The sequence below is a fragment of the Leucoraja erinacea genome, chromosome 8, assembly GCF_028641065.1.
Source record: "Leucoraja erinacea ecotype New England chromosome 8, Leri_hhj_1, whole genome shotgun sequence".
NCBI classification, from domain to species: domain Eukaryota; kingdom Metazoa; phylum Chordata; class Chondrichthyes; order Rajiformes; family Rajidae; genus Leucoraja; species Leucoraja erinaceus.
Window position 1 is genome coordinate 31,489,487 of NC_073384.1, and position 15,887 is coordinate 31,505,373.

A 15,887-nucleotide genomic window follows, 5' to 3' on the forward strand; every position below is an offset into this window, starting at 1 on the left:
ACCCCCCTTCAAGGTGTATGGAGTCTTCTCTTCTACCCTCTCCTGGTTACCCTTGTGTTATTTATTTATGTATTAAATGCCTTTGGATTCTCTTCAATCTGATTTGCCAATGAAATTGTTTAGCTCCTACTGGCCCTCCTAATTTCCTGTTTGAGTTTTTTTCATACTTTCTTTGTATTCCACTGATTTTCTAAATCTTAGATTTGTTTCATTTTTCTTTTTGAACAAACTTCCAACATTTCTTGACCTCCAAAATCCCCTTATCTTTCCACCCTTGTCCCTCCTCCTTACTTGGACAAGCCAGCCCTGAACTCTGATCAGCCGGACTCCAAACAACTCCAAAGCGTTAAATGTGGACTTGCCTAAATAACAGCTGTTCCCAAGTTCCCAACAGCTGTTCCCAAATAACAGCTGTTCCCAAATTAGCCCTAACTCCTGCCTAATAATGTTGTAATTTTCCCCCCCCCCCCCCCCCCCGCTAGAAAGTTAGTTCACCTCTAGTTCAGGTGAAAGTCATCGTTCTTCTACAGATCTCATCTATCCTGGAAGAGAACCCAATAATCCACATGTAACTGAAACATTCCCTCCTGAATCAGCTCTGCAACCACATTTAACATTTAAAACATAGAACATAGAACAGTGCAGCACACAAATAGGCCCTTTCTCCCACCACCTCTATGCCGAACATGTTGCCAAGACTATCATTAACTATAATTTATGAACTGTACAATCTTTGTATTTCTTGACTCACCAGCATGTGGCATGGGAAGTAATCCTGAGATTACAAATCTGGAGGCCATGCTTTTCAACCTACCACACAACTCCCTAGATTCTCTTTATAGGACCTCATAGGTATCTTGCCTGTCATTGATACCAATATGGACCATGACCTTTGGCTACTCACCCTCCCATCTCAGATTGCCTTGTGCCCACTTGAGACTTCCTGGACCTTGGCACTAACAGGCAACACAGCTTCCTGAAGTTTCACTTGCGGCCACAGATTTGCCTGTCTACACCCCTGACTTTGGAGTCCACTTACACTATTGCTCGCCTGCCCTTAGCCCTATCCAGCAGTTCAACAGAGCCATGTTATTCAACCCAGGAGTGAGATCCAGGAATAAAGTATTTTGTTTCCTGCCTCTTGTAGCTGCTTAAACTGGCCCCTTAATAATCCCAAGAGTAGAGGAAAAATGAAAATTTAGCTCAAGCTTAATGGGGAACTGGTTCCATTGGAAACATTATATTTGTTTACAAGCGATAGGAATGATGCATCACATGTGTATCATGCTGGTAACAGAAATAGCACACAGTTGTTCTCTCTGAGATTGAATGTCCCAGGGTATTAACAAGCCTGAGGAGGAGCAGTGAAGAAATTGCAGATGTATGAATCATAATACTACAAGGCTCACTAGAACCGTGGCAACAAATGGAAAATTATAAGTATCACTCTGTTATTTAAGTAAAGAGGAAATAAATGTTTAGGTAATGGCTCCATCAAATTTGGGGCCGTTACTGAACGTTGTCAGAGATTCAGTGCCTGAGCATGGGTCATGAATCAGAAAGGGCAGATCATGCATAACTCATATAGCTGAGATTACCATCATGGTCAATCTCTGGGCAGATTCTGTACAGACCTCCAGAAGGCATTAGTTAACAATTTGAATTAGAATATGAGCAAAAAGGAAAATGTTCGGCAAAGCACTGTGATCATGGGATGGTTTGGAAGGTGGAATGCAAAGAATAGGAAAAGGAGTGTTTATTTGATTGAAGGTATGTAAAAGGCAATGTTGCCTCAGGGATCTGAACTGAACCATCAGTTTTACTCTTCCATATCAATGACTTCAACCAGAAATCCGCATATCCAAATTTGTAAACGGCATGAATTTGGGAATGGAAGGTTATATTACAACATTAGTCGTGGGGTGCAGGAATTACTATGGGAGGCGGCGTTCATTGACAATAATTGGGGGGGCCTTTGGATTTGAGAAGGATTAATCAAAAAGGTGAGAGAAGAAGCAATATGGTTTCCATGTACAAAAATCCACAAGACGTTTGTGCACAAGAATGCAACAGGGATTCTAATCAGGGATAAAAAGAGGAAAAAAAATAGAAACACTCAGCAGGTCAGGCAGCATGTGCGGAAATAAAAACAAAATTACCATTTCAGGTTGTTTCCACAAACACCACCTGTCTTGCTTTGTGATGAAGTTATAGAACATAGAACAGTACAGCACAGGAATGGGCCCTTCGGCCCACAATCTTTGTGCTGAACATGATACCAAGTTAAACTGATCTCAGATGCTTGTACATGATCCATGTCCCTCTATTCCCTGCGCATCGATGAGCCTATCTAAATGTCTCTTAAATACCACTGTCATACACTCCACCACCACCCCTGGCAATGCGTTCCAGCCTTCACTACTCTCTGTGTAAAAGACTTGCCCCGCGCATCTCCATTAAACTCCCCCCCTCTCACCTTATAGCTACTGTTTGCTCTGTAGAGTTGCACATTTCCACCCTAAGAAAAAGGTTCTGATTGTCTGCCCTATTTATGCCTCTGATCATTTTATATACTTCTATCAAGTCTCCCCATAATCTCTGACATTCCAGAGAAAACAATCCAAGTCTATCTAATCTCTCCTTGTAGCTGAAACACTCTGATCCATGCAACAATCTGGAAACCTCCTCTGCACCCTCTCCAAAGCTTACACATCTCTCCTGTATTGGGAGGACCAGAACTGCACACAATACTCCAAATGCAGCTTGAACAAAGTCCTATAGAGTTGCATCATGACTTCCTGATTCAATGTCCCAAGCAATGAAAGCAACCATACCATACGTCTTTCTCTACCATGCTGTTTAATTGTGCTACTACCTTCAATGAGCTAAGAACTTGGACTCCTGGATCCCTCTGCACATCAATACTGTTACGGGTCTTGCCACTTATTGTATACTTTCCCCTTTGTATGGAACAAGCTGCCAGAGGAGGGAGTAGAGGCAGGTACTATCGCAATGTTTAAGAAACATTTAGACAGGTACATGGATAGGACAGGTTTAGAGGGTTATGGGCCAAACTCAGGTAGGTGGGACTAGTGTAGATGGGATGTTGGCCGTGTGGGCAAGTTGGGCCAAAGGGCCTATTTAAGATTCTATGACTATAGACATCTTTCCTGTATCAGGGTGAGCAAAACTGAACACAATATTTCAAATGTGGCTTCACCAATATCTTGTACAACTGTAACATAACATCCCAACTTCTCTACACAATGCCCTGACTGAAGAGACTAGTGTACCGAAAGCCTTGTTGACCGCCATCACCTGTAACGTAAATTTCAAGGATATCCCTGTGCTCTACAACATTCCCCTGAGCCCCGTCATTCACTGTGAAGGTCCAGCTCTAGTTTGAATCCCGGAATGCAACACCATGCAATTATCTGCATAGAAACATAGAAAATAGGTGCAGGAGGAGGCCATTTGGCCCTTCGAGCCATCACCGCCATTCACTGTGATCATGGTTGATCGTCCCCAATCAATAACCCGTGCCTGCCTTCTCCCCATATCCCTTGACTCCACTAGCCCCAAGAGCTCTATCTAACACTCTCTTAAATCCATCCAGTGACTTGGCCCCCACTGCCCTCTGTGGCAGGGAATTCCATAAATTCACAACTCTCTGGGTGAAAAGGTTTTTACTCACCTCAGTCTTAAATGACCTTCCCTTTATTCTAAGACTGTGGCCCCTGGTTCTGGACTCGCCCAACATTGGGAACATTTTTCCTGCATCTAGCTTGTCCAGTCCTTTTATAATTTTATATGTTTCTATAAGATATCCCCTCATCCTTCTAAACTCCAGTGAATACAAGCCTAGCCTTTTCAATCTTTCCTCATATGACAGTCCCGCCATCCCAGGGATCAATCTCGTGAACCTACGCTGCACTGCCTCAATCACAAGGATGTACTTCCTCAAATTAGGAGACCAAAACTGTACACAATACTCCAGATGTGGTCTCACCAGAGCCCTATACAACTGCAGAAGAACCTCTTTACTCCTATACTGAAATCCTCTTGTTATGAAGGTCAACATTCCATTAGCTTTCTTCACTGCCTGCTGTACCTGTAAGCCAACTTTCAGTGACCGGTGTACAAGGACGCCCAGGTCTTGCTGCACCTCCCCCTTACCTAACCTAGCCCCATTGAGATAATAATCTGCCCCCTTGTTTTTGCCGCTAAAGTGGATAACCTCACATTTATCTATATTATACTGCATCTGCCACGCATCTGCCCACTCACTCAACCTGTCCTGGTCACCCTGCCACCTCCTCACATACTCTTCACAGCTCACACTGCCACCCAGTTTTGTGTCATCCGCAAACTTGCTAGTGTTGCTCCTAATTCCCTTTTCCAAATCATTAATATATATGGTAAACAGTTGCAGCCCCAACACCGAGCCTTGCGTCACTCCACTCGCCACTGCCTGCCATTCTGAAAAGGACCCGTTCACTCCTACTCTTTGCTTCCGGTCTGCCAACCAATTTTCTATCCATGTCAACACCCTACCCCCAATACCATGTGCTCTAATTTTAGTCACCAGTCTCCCGTGCGGGACCTTATCAAAGGCTTTCTGAAAGTCTAGATACACTACATCCACAGGCACCCCTTCATCCATTTTACGTGCTATCCTAATTAAACGCCATTAACCATTCCTCAGCCCACTTGCCCAATTGGTCAAAATCATGCTGTAATCTTCATTAACTACAATACCACCCACTTAAGTGTCATAGATTCAGGAGGTCTTTTTTTTGCTATTCTATTTTTCTATCAAATAACATGAGAATAAGCAAATAAATCGTAAATTCTATGGAGAAAAAAAACAATCAATTTGAACCATTGCAAAAACAAAGACTGAAGATTATCAATCCGTATCCGGCCCGTGTATTTGCAAGAGTATGTGCTACCAGTTGTCCTCAGCTACAGACATTTGATGGTATTGTTCACAGAGGGAGACTATGTGAGTACATTCATTGGTCATTAATCTCACAGGTGTTGCTGACCAAAGGTGAATTTTCCTCCTCTGCCTTCTGCTTTGCAACCAAAAGTGACTGCAGGTTTGATATTAAGTGAGAAACCTTTTCCAAACGAGTGTTGGTTCTGAGTCCAATAGTCAGCAGTTAGAGTTATAGTGTCATTCAGTCATACAGCATAGAAACAGGCCCTTCAGCCCATTATGTCCAAGCTAACCATTACTATACTAATCTACCACTGCAAAACCAAATAAAACACAAAGTTCTTCAATCTGAAGAAGGGTCTCGACCCGAAACATCACCCATTCCTTCTCTCCAGAGATGCTGTCTGTCCCACTGAGTTACTCAGCATTTTGCATCTACCTTTGATTTAAACCAGCATCTGCAGCTCTTTCCTCCAAAGGTAACTCAGTGGGTCAGGCAGCATCTCAGGAGGACATGGATAGGCAAAGTTTTGGGTTGGGCCTTTCTTCAGACTAACCGTAGCGGGGGAGAGAATACTGAAAAGAGATAGGGGCAGGGCAAAGCCTGGCAAGTTTATAGGTGGATACAGGTAAGTGAGGGTCTCTGAGTGGCAAATGAGGGGGAAAAGGCTAGAGACAAAAAGGAGGCCAGGAGACAAAGGGTATTGATGAGAAGAGAAGAGAAGTGGAAAGAGGAGTGAAATGTAAAGCCTGAGGGAGGGATAGAGATGAAAGGGGACAGGGGGAGGGGGAGGGAGTTGAGATAGTGAGAGAGTGTGAGTGCATCAGGATCAGGTAAGAGAGGGGATGGATAGTGGAAAGTAGAAGACAAAAAAAATTATGGAGTGTTACCTAAAATTGGAACATTCAATATTTGTACCGTTGGGTTGTTAGTTATCCAAGCGTAACTGCTTCCTCCAGTTTGCGCGTGACCTCACTCTGGCAATGGAGGAAGCCCAGGAAAGTAAGGTCAGTATGGGAATGGGAGCAGAATTAAAATAGTTAATAACTGGGAGATCCAGAAGGCCTAGGCGGACCGAGTACATGTGATCAGCAAAACGGTAGGCTTGTCTACGAAGCCTCGCTGATGTAAAGAAATTCACATGGAAAGCACTGAATATATTAGCTGAGGTTAGATGAGGTGCATGTGAACTTCTTTCTGTCTATACTAATCCCATTTATCCAAACTAGACCCATTACCTATGCTTCGAAGATTCAAGTGTCTATCTAGATAGATAGTCATGGAGTGATACAGTGTGGAAACAGGCCCTTCGGCAAAACCTGCCCACACTGGCCAACATACCCCAGCTACACTAGTCACACCTGCCTGCGCTTGGTCCATATCCTTCCAAACCTGTTCTATCCATGTACCTGTCTAACTGTTTCTTAAATGGTGGATAGTCCCAGCCTCAACTACCTCTAGCAACTTGTTCCATACACCCACCGTCCTTTGTGTGAAAAAGTTACCCCCCCAGATTCCTATTAAATCTTTTCCCATTCCCCTTGAACCTATGTCCTCTGGTGCTCGATTCCCCTACTCTGGGCAAGAGACTTCTTAGGTAATAAAGGTGAAGCTCTGAGGGCAGGCCAAGTTTTTTTTTTAAGTGATTATGCCTGCAGGAAGTTGTTCTCTTGTATGGATTTTCACATTGTAAATATGAGTAATTTATCTAAAGGAACAAACAAAAAGAGTATGGCAAATTATTTGCCCTCTTTATCCACTTACTGGTCTTTGTCCAAAACACAGAAGGAGTCCAAGAATGGGAAGTTGGCAGTTATGCTTTCAAAGTCTTCTTGGGAGATGTAACCATCATGGTCATGATCATAGTTCCTAAATACAGACTAAAAACTCTAATGAGCTTTCATTGGAAACAGAACAAACAAAGCAAAAAAGATTCCACAGCAAAAATGCATCAGCTTCTTGCCTGATGGAAATGACATGGGCAAGCAAGATAAGTTGACCAATTCTCAGAAATTCAATGTCCTGTGCAGAGCATGGTGAAATGTTGGAGTTGCATCAGAGAACCTTTGCAGTGAGATATGGTCTCAGCTCCATGTCAAGGTACACCACTGCCAACATTCTCCTGCGAATTCCCATGAAATTTCCATCTAAGGACACTACAGGAGTCCAAAACTAAATTATAAAATCACGCGCCCTGGGCTCCCCACATTGTGAGGTCTTGAGGGGAAAGCAATAGGCAGTGAAGAGTATGTTGTACTGCAGAATTGGAAATATCTGACATTAAGTAAGATGGTCTCTTTCCCAATTCCACTCCACAGCACTTCAAGAGGCCGCTTAGAGGAGTGTCTGCCTACTCACTAAAAATTCCACTGGGAGGCATGGAAAGAAAGTGGCAAATATTTCAACAAACAAAATAGTGGGATGCAGGAGACTGTTACATTCTCAATGTTTACACAAACCATTTGTAATGGGAAACTGATCTGATACCACATGAAGCCCTGCATGCTTCTTTGATACTTAAATAAGTGTTTCATCTTCCCCATATTTGACACATAGGTAAACCTAACTATTTCTCTCTCCACAGATGCTCGCTGACCAAATGAGTATTTGCAGTGTGTTTTGTCTGTGTGACGTTACAATATTTGCAATGTTTGGCTTTTATATCTGGTTGCTAGAAATTAGTTCAAGACACGGCTTGATTTGGCCACACTGTGTCTTGCTTGAAACCCTCCAAATATTGGGAGTGCTGTGCCATCAATAAAACCCAATCATTTATATTCCTATATCTCCTAAATTGGTCCTTAATTGTTGTAAAGGAATCCTGGTTTGCCTCCCTCACTCTACCCTGTAAACCTGAGATCATCCAAAGCACCACTACTGTTGCATCAAACCATGTCCCTATATCAATAGTCTTTGCTGGCTCCTAGTTAATTTTCACCTTCATTACAACCCTTCTGTGGCCTCACCCTTCCCAATAATCCATTCATTTGGAATGTGGCTCCAAAAGCATCCACAATTGTAACAGTGTCGCCAATGTCAGCTGTAACCCTAGTTCTTTTGCTGCACACTTCTAGAATTCCCTCTTTGAACATTTCTGCCTCCGTACCTCAGTCTTCTTCTTCCAAGCAGGGATCTGCTCAGGTATAAAGATAAAGTCCAACTCAAACCCAATCAATCTGAACCTGAGCTGAGCCCAAATTTTCTATACCAAATCTGGCCATTACCATGTTTGCTAATGTCCAGAGAATCAGTCCTGATGTCCTGATGGTCTTGAAAAGGTGGATATTATGTGTCCTCTTGAAGGATAATCTAGAATTAGGGATCCCCTTTCAAAAATAAAGCTTCCCCCATTTAACATTTTTAATAATTCAGTCCAATATCCGGGGATTGAGGAGACAAATCATGTTTACAAATTAGCTAAGATATGAGGGAACCCGTCCTTCAATGTCTCTGACTCCCTTCTCTTTCCTCTTTAAGACCATAAAGTCTAAAGTCAACTGTCCTAACATCTCCTTCTGTGGCTTGACATCTAATTGCATTTAATGGCCATCCAGAAAGGGCACTATAGAAATAAAGATTGTTGTTGTTAGGATTATGTTCAGAGTTGTGCTATTCTGTTGTTCTCTACTAACAACCCCAGTTCTTTCCCCCCACCTTCAGTTTGCTGACATTCACTAATTTAACTCACACAGGAATATATTTCCCAGAGAGGTTCTCATAACCATGGATCAATATCTTAATGTATGTCAACACCTTCAGAAGCCCATCCTGAGTGGAAGTAACAGCCCTGTGAAATAGTCTTCTTAACATGGAGCAGAATTACTAGTGCTTCACAATCATTTTACCTCAAGAAGAAAACTACTTGCATAGCATTGGGCTACATTTCATATAAGGCACCATAAATTGAGATAGAAATGTACAGCACAGTAAAAAGAACAGGTATATTGGTTTGGTTTATGTGTACTTACATCAACTGTCTTTCGGATGTGCTTGTTAATGATGGTGGGATCTGGTTTTGGTGTCAGTCCAGGTTCCCAGTCCACTAGTGCCACAGATTTGTTTGGAGTGGTTGGTGTGCTGGGCTATGAAGACACAGACCCAAGGGGAGCTCATAATATTTCATGCATTCTAGTGCATTACGTCAATATGTTACATTACAATGCCTCATTATATTTCATAGTACAGAAGCACAAATACTGGTCATTTGGCCAAATGCTACACATAATCCTCTTGTCCCACTTTCTCACCTTCTTCTCACCTTCCATTATTTCTTGTTTGCCTACCTACCTTCCCTTTTGCACTGTGATACCACCAGATAATATCAAATGGACAATGCAGCGTGGGAATTCTCGCACTGCCTTTTCTACAGAGAGCTGCTTGCTATTTTTGTGCTATTTTAACCACAATAGTACAGAGAACTGATTGGCAAAGCTTTTTGGAATGGTAGTAATGTAGAGTCATTAGATGTCCAAAAGGCATTTGACAAGGTGGCTGATGCATAAATTAAGAGCCCAACGTATTGGAGGAAATGCATTAGCAGGGATTGAAATCAAGCTGACACACACAAAATACTGTGCAGTTTGACACTCAGCAGGACACGCAGCACCCCTGGAGAACATGGTTGTTTCGGGCTAGAACGTTACTTCAGACTGGTCTGAAGACATGTTCTGGCCTGAAACCTCTCCAGCATTTTGTGTCTATTAGATTTTACTTTAGACTTTAGAGATACGGAAACAGGCCCTTCGGCCACCAAGTCCGTGATGACCAACAATCACCAGGGTTGCAATATTCTACACACTAGGGACATAGAAACATAGAAGATGGGTGCAGGAGAAGGCTATTCGGCCCTTCGAGCGAGTGATCATTATGATCATGGCTGATCATCCAAAATCAGTACCCCGTTTCAGCTTTTTCCCCATATCTCTTGATTCCCTTAGCCCTAAGAGGTAAATCTAACTCTGTCTTGAAAACATCTGGTGAATTGGCCTTCACTGCCTTTTGTGGCAGATTTTGTAATTCCACAGATTCACAACTCACTGGGTGAAAACGTTTTTCCTCATCTCAGTCCTAAATGGCCTACCCCTTATTCTTAACCTGGTGAGCCTACGCTGCACTCCCTCAATAGCAATAATGTCCTTCCTCAAATTAGAACAAAATTGCTCACAATACTCCAGGTGCGGTCTCACCAGGGCCCTGTACAACTGCACTAGGACCTCCTTGCTCCTAAACTCAAATCTTCTCGCAATGAAGGCCAATCTTCACTGCCTGCTGCTTACTTTCAGTGATTGATGTACAAGCACACCCAGGTCTCGTTGCACCTCCCCTTCTCCTAATCCGACAATTTACAATTTTACCAAATCAATGAGGGTCAGTCAGTTTCTTCACACTCCTTTTTTCCTGTATGCCAACCATCCAAGTTGGTGCATCAACTCCAATCCACAGTGCTTTAATTTCCACTCAACTCTTAATAAGGCAACAGAAAAGGGGTCCCAACCCAAAACGTCATCTGTCCATTTCTCTCCACGGATGACACGTTGGGTTCCTCTTGCAATTAGATTTTTGCTCGATTCAAACATCAGCAGCCTCTTATTCCTTCCATGCAAATATCCAGATTTAAAAACAGCTTCTTCCCCACTGCTATCCAACTCAATCATCTTTCACACCCCATTCCCGTTGGTGCTGTCAGGCTTTTACTCCTAACCCTCGCTCATTAACATATTCTGTTATTGTACTTCAATATTTTTTCCACTAATGTTTTGCAACACAATCTTGTTGTATTCAGCTGCTTTACACGTGTTGTATTTATCATTAGATTCGGACAGATATATGAATAGGAAGGGTTCAGAGAGCTATGGGCCAAATGCAGGTAAATAGTACTAGCCCAGAATACGTACTTATTCAACATTGACAAGGTGGGCCAGTGCCTGTTTCCATGCTGTATGGCTCTATGACTATTACTGTATGTATAATGTTTACTCTGAGCGGCATGTGAACAATGTATTTCATTGCACCTGGTGCTTATGGTAAATCTAATTTCATTGAATGCCATGTCCACAACAAACACTATGGGGTGAGATCAGGAGTTGGGAGGGATCGCCAGTCGGTACATCCCCTATGTAACTAGGACGTTCATCTGCTGAGGAATTTGGGATGTGTGTACTTACTCAACTCAATGGCAATGATGCCCATGAAAGTTACCAAGTTAGCAAAGTGAAGTCCCCACCTACCATTGACTTTGGATTCCTCGGTTCACGGAGTAATGACAGTTCATAGATTTCATCTTCCGTATGATATAAATCCAGGGACAGCTGCACAAAACACAATTAATAGGGTTCGTAAAGTTAATTTAAAGCATGCAATATTTATCATATTGAAACAAGGAACTGCAGATGCTGGTTTACAACAAAGTACACAAAGTGCTCAACAGGTCAAGCAGCATTTCTGGATAATCTGGATAGATGACATTTGGGTTGGGACTTTTCTTCAGACTGATTGCGGTGGGGGGAGTAAGTAGGAAGAGCGAAGGCACACAACAAAGGCTCGTGAGTGATAGGTGGATAGAGGTGAAGGGGAGGTTATCCAAGCAGAATATGAAATGCTATTGCTCCAGTTTATTCCATGTGGCCTCACTCTGGCAATGTGGGAGGCCCAGAACATAAAGGTCAGTATGGGAATGAGAAGGGAAATTAAAACGTGTAGCAATCCAGAAATCCAGTCAGTCTTGGCAGACTGGCCAATGTTCGACAAAACATTACCAAGTCTATGCTTGGTCTCTCCAATGTAAAGTAGGTAATATCTCGACCTGAAACATCATTTATTCCTTTTCTCCAGAGATGCTGTCTGACCAGCTGAGTTACTCCAGCTTTTTATGTCTATTTTCATTAATAACTATCATTTCTGGTTTGCAGGTTTTATTGCGGAGCACACTGTAAAACTGCCCAGAAATGGAGATAAATCTGCAACACAAGGGAACACCAAGTTGAATTCCATGGGCTCTGTGCAATAAACCCTCAGAATGACAGACCTCCCTCTATATAGCGGATTTCAGTTATAGCGGAATGTAGCCCCAGTAGCACCCCACCCCCCCTCACTTCCACCAGTTACCCAAAGACCTGGCGCCACATGACGTACTTCCAGCCGCGTGAGTGAAGAGAGTGAGCAGGTATCACGAGCACCGGACCTGTCCCAGGCCTGTAAACGGGCCTGGGAATTTCCCCTTGTTTAACCCCCCTCCCCCTGCCTCCTCACAATACCCCATTTCTTCCATCCTGGCCTTAGGTTAAACTTTACCCCCCTCAGTTATAGTGGACAAATTGGCAATAGCAGGCCCCCCCCCCCCCCCCCCCCCCACTCGGTAACATTTGTGTTTGAGTTACTCCAGCACTTTGTGTCTATCTACAGAGTGTATAATATAGTTTTCAACATTGTAGCACAACAGTTTCATAGACAAAGCCCAATGTCCACAATGGGGTAGAGCTGAAATTCCAGCTTAAATCAATTTGACAACTCAGATATGTTACATGAAACATAGACTTATCGTTCGGAGGAAAGGGCAAGTCTTTTACTCACTGTTTCATATTAAGCGCTTACTGCAGTGCTGGTGTGATAGCTAAATGGTACAGATATACGTAAATACATGCATCACACACAGACACATAGATACATAGAAAATACGGGCAGGAATAGGCCATTTGGCCCTTCGAGCCAGCACCGCCATTCAATATGATCATGGCTGATCATCCACAATCAGTACGCCGCTCCTGCCTTCTCCCCATATCCCTTGATTCTGCTAACCCCAAGAGCCAGCTACACACACACAAGCAATAATTATAGATTAAAGGCCATTTGGCCCATTTACTTCAGGCCAACATATATACTGTACACACACACACACACATATACATAAGCATATATGTTGGCACACATACAGACACATATAATCTCATCTGACCAAACTTACTGTTAACAGGTGTATTAAATCCATATTTGGTTCTAAGTGAGGATTTGCATCCTGAAGTGAAACCAGTTCATTAAATGTAACATACAGTTGCTGCATTTTGACGATGTTCACTTTATTATCGTCTGTCCAGTCTGGAAAAGCCACTTGAACTGCAATCAGGTCCTTTAAGTGAACACCCAGAATTGGAATCTTAAAGCCCTCGCAGTCAACAAAAGCCTTTCGATAGCTGCAGTAGTTTCCATTGGAAGAGACCAGCTCAGTCATTTCATTCCAGACCTGGCAAAGCAAACAGAACAATAAATGGGATAATAAGTCAAATATATCTAAAGTAAAAGCCTAAACATAGAAAGTGACATTAAAGGAAATTAGAGCTTTTCTATTCTAAATAGCATGGTGTGATTTAAAAAATATTCCAGTGCTCCTGCAGACACCCTGGTACCTACAAAACATGTGATCTTATTACCTGGTACAACAAGGCAGTAAATATATGTCATTGGCACTAAGTGCAAGTGCAAGACTTGGTGACATTGGCATTAAGTGCAAGACATGTATCATCTGGACTTGGAAATAAATTACTGTTTTCCAACAGTACTGCAGAAGCACCTTTCAGCCAAAGAACTGCAGCAGTTCCAGACATTGGTTCCCCACCATGTTCTCAAGAGTTATCATGGAGAGGCAATTGCAAATTTGCCCAGATCCCATAACTGAGTAATCAATCAAATCTACAAAACTGATATAAATCGACAGGGTTTTGTATTCTGAATATTTGGACATTATAATTAAACCTTAATAATGCAATACCTCCAGTGGATATTCACATATAATATGTGGAGAGAAACTATGTTATTGAAAAGATGTTGAAAATCTGGAAAGAGTGCAGAGAAGATTTACGAAGATGTTGCCAGGACTCGAGGCCCTGAACTATAGGGAGAGGTTGAGCAGTCTAGGACTCTATTTCTTTCAGCGGGGTGAGGGGGTGATCTAGTAGAGGTGTGCAAAATCATGAGAGGAACAGATCGGGTAAACACTGAGTCTCTTGCCCAGAGTAGAGGGCTATGGGCCAAACGCAGGCAGGTGGGACTAGTGTAGAAGGGACACTCAGAGCTCCCATGGATTTTGAAGTAACAGCAACAAAGAGAAGCAGGAGAAAGCACTGATTGGCTCTAGCCCAAGTGGGAGGAGAGTTAGAAGTGAGTCAGAGGGGGAAAACAGTTGAAAAGGAGGGGCAAAGCACAGGCATACTTAACTCAGAGCTCCCGTGGATTTTGAAGCAACAGCAACAAAGAGAAGCAGGGAAAGCACTGATTGGCTCTAGCCAGAGTGGGAGGAGAGTTAGAAGTGAGTCAGAGGGAGAAAACAGTTTAAAACTGAGGAATTTGGTTTGTAAATTGGTAAATTAGCCAATGTATCGGTCAATATAAGCAAGACGACTCTTAGGGAGTGGCAGTGAGGGAAGTGCTTGTGAGCAAAGTGTGAGTCTTAGGAGAGGAGGCTACACATGAAGTGCGAGAGGACGGAACGCGGTGAACACATGTCGGGGCAGATGAGACAGTGTGTGGCTTGCAGAATGTGGGAGCCCAGGGACACAGATGGAGCCTCTGGCTGCTACAACTGTGGCAAGCGAATCCAGCTTCAGCTCCTAAAGGACTGTGTTGGGGCACTGGAGAAGCAGCTGGATGACCTCGGGGCCATCCGGGAAAACGAGAGTTTCCTGGACAGGACCTACAGTGAGGTTGTCACGCCGAGGTTACGGGAAGAACCAAGTTGTGTGACGGAGAGAAAGGGTGGAAATCGTGGAGTGCAGGAGACCCAGGTGGCTGTGCCTAATGAAAACAGGTACGCACTCTTGGGAACTGTCCGGGGAGACATTTCCAGTCCGAGCGGTGGACACGTCGGTGGCTCCAATCCTGGAGATGGGACTCGACCGGCGGGACCGATGTCAGGCAGAGCCCTAGTGGTGGGTGACTCCATTGTCGAAGGAGCAGACGGGAGATTCTGTGGCAGCAGACGAGACGCAAGGATGGTCTGTTGCCTCCCTGACCATCTGTACTGTACATGAATGCGCGAAGTATAAGGAATAAAGTGGACGTGCTTGAGGCTCAGTTAGAAACTGGCAAGTATGATGTTGTGGGAATTACTGAGACATGGCTGCAAGAGGGCCAGGGCTGGGAACTGAATATTCAAGGGTATACCTCCTATCGAAAAGACAGACAGGTGGGCAGAGGGGGTGGGGTTGTCCTGTTGGTGAGGAATGAAATTCAGTCCCTTGCAAGGGGTGACATTGAAACAGGAGATGTGGAGTCAGTATGGATAGAGCTAAGGAATTGTAATGGTAAAAAGACCCTAATGGGACATCTACAGACCCCCAAACAGTAGCCTGGAAATAGGGCGCAAGTTGAATCGGGAGTTAAAATTGGCACGTAGCAAAAGTAATGCTGTAGTTATTATGGGTGATTTCAACATACAGGTAGACTGGGAAAATCAGGTTGGTACTAGACCCTATGAAAGGGACTTTGTAGCGTGCCTTTGTGATGGATTTTTTGAACAGCTTGTATTGGAGCCTACTAGGGAGAAGGCAATTCTGGATTTAGTGTTATGTAATGAACCAGATTTGATAAAGGACATCGAGGTTAATGAGCCATTAGGAGGCAGTGACCATAATATGGTCAGGTTTAATCTACAATTGGAGAGGGAGAAGAGTAGATCGGAGGTGTCAGTGTTGCAGTTGAATAAAGGGGACTATGGGGCCATGAGGGAGGAGCTGGCCAAAGTTGACTGGAAAGATGCACTAGCAGGGATGACAGTGGAACAAAAATGGCAGGTGTTTCTAGGATTAATACAGAAGGTGCAGGATCAGTTCATTCCTAGGAGGAAGAAAGATTCCAAGGGGAGAAAGGGACGACCATGGCTGACAAGGAACGTCAGGAACAGTATAAAAATAAAAGCGAAGAAGTACAACGTAGCAAAGATGAGCGGGAAGGAAC

The 15,887-nt window shown here is 43.5% G+C and overlaps 1 protein-coding gene across 2 annotated transcripts in view; it reads right to left on the reverse strand.

The window, feature by feature from the left end:
• rasgrp3 (RAS guanyl releasing protein 3 (calcium and DAG-regulated)) overlaps positions 1 to 15,887 on the reverse strand; it is an 81,996-nt gene that overhangs the window by 25,916 nt on the left and 40,193 nt on the right. For both annotated transcript variants that reach the window (XM_055639323.1, XM_055639322.1), the window contains 4 exons: positions 12,904 to 13,179; positions 11,171 to 11,251; positions 8,912 to 9,025; positions 6,708 to 6,823 (listed from right to left, as the gene is read on the reverse strand). In XM_055639323.1, the coding sequence (XP_055495298.1) occupies positions 6,708 to 6,823; positions 8,912 to 9,025; positions 11,171 to 11,251; positions 12,904 to 13,179 (587 nt within the window). The remainder of the gene's footprint in view (positions 1 to 6,707; positions 6,824 to 8,911; positions 9,026 to 11,170; positions 11,252 to 12,903; positions 13,180 to 15,887) is intronic.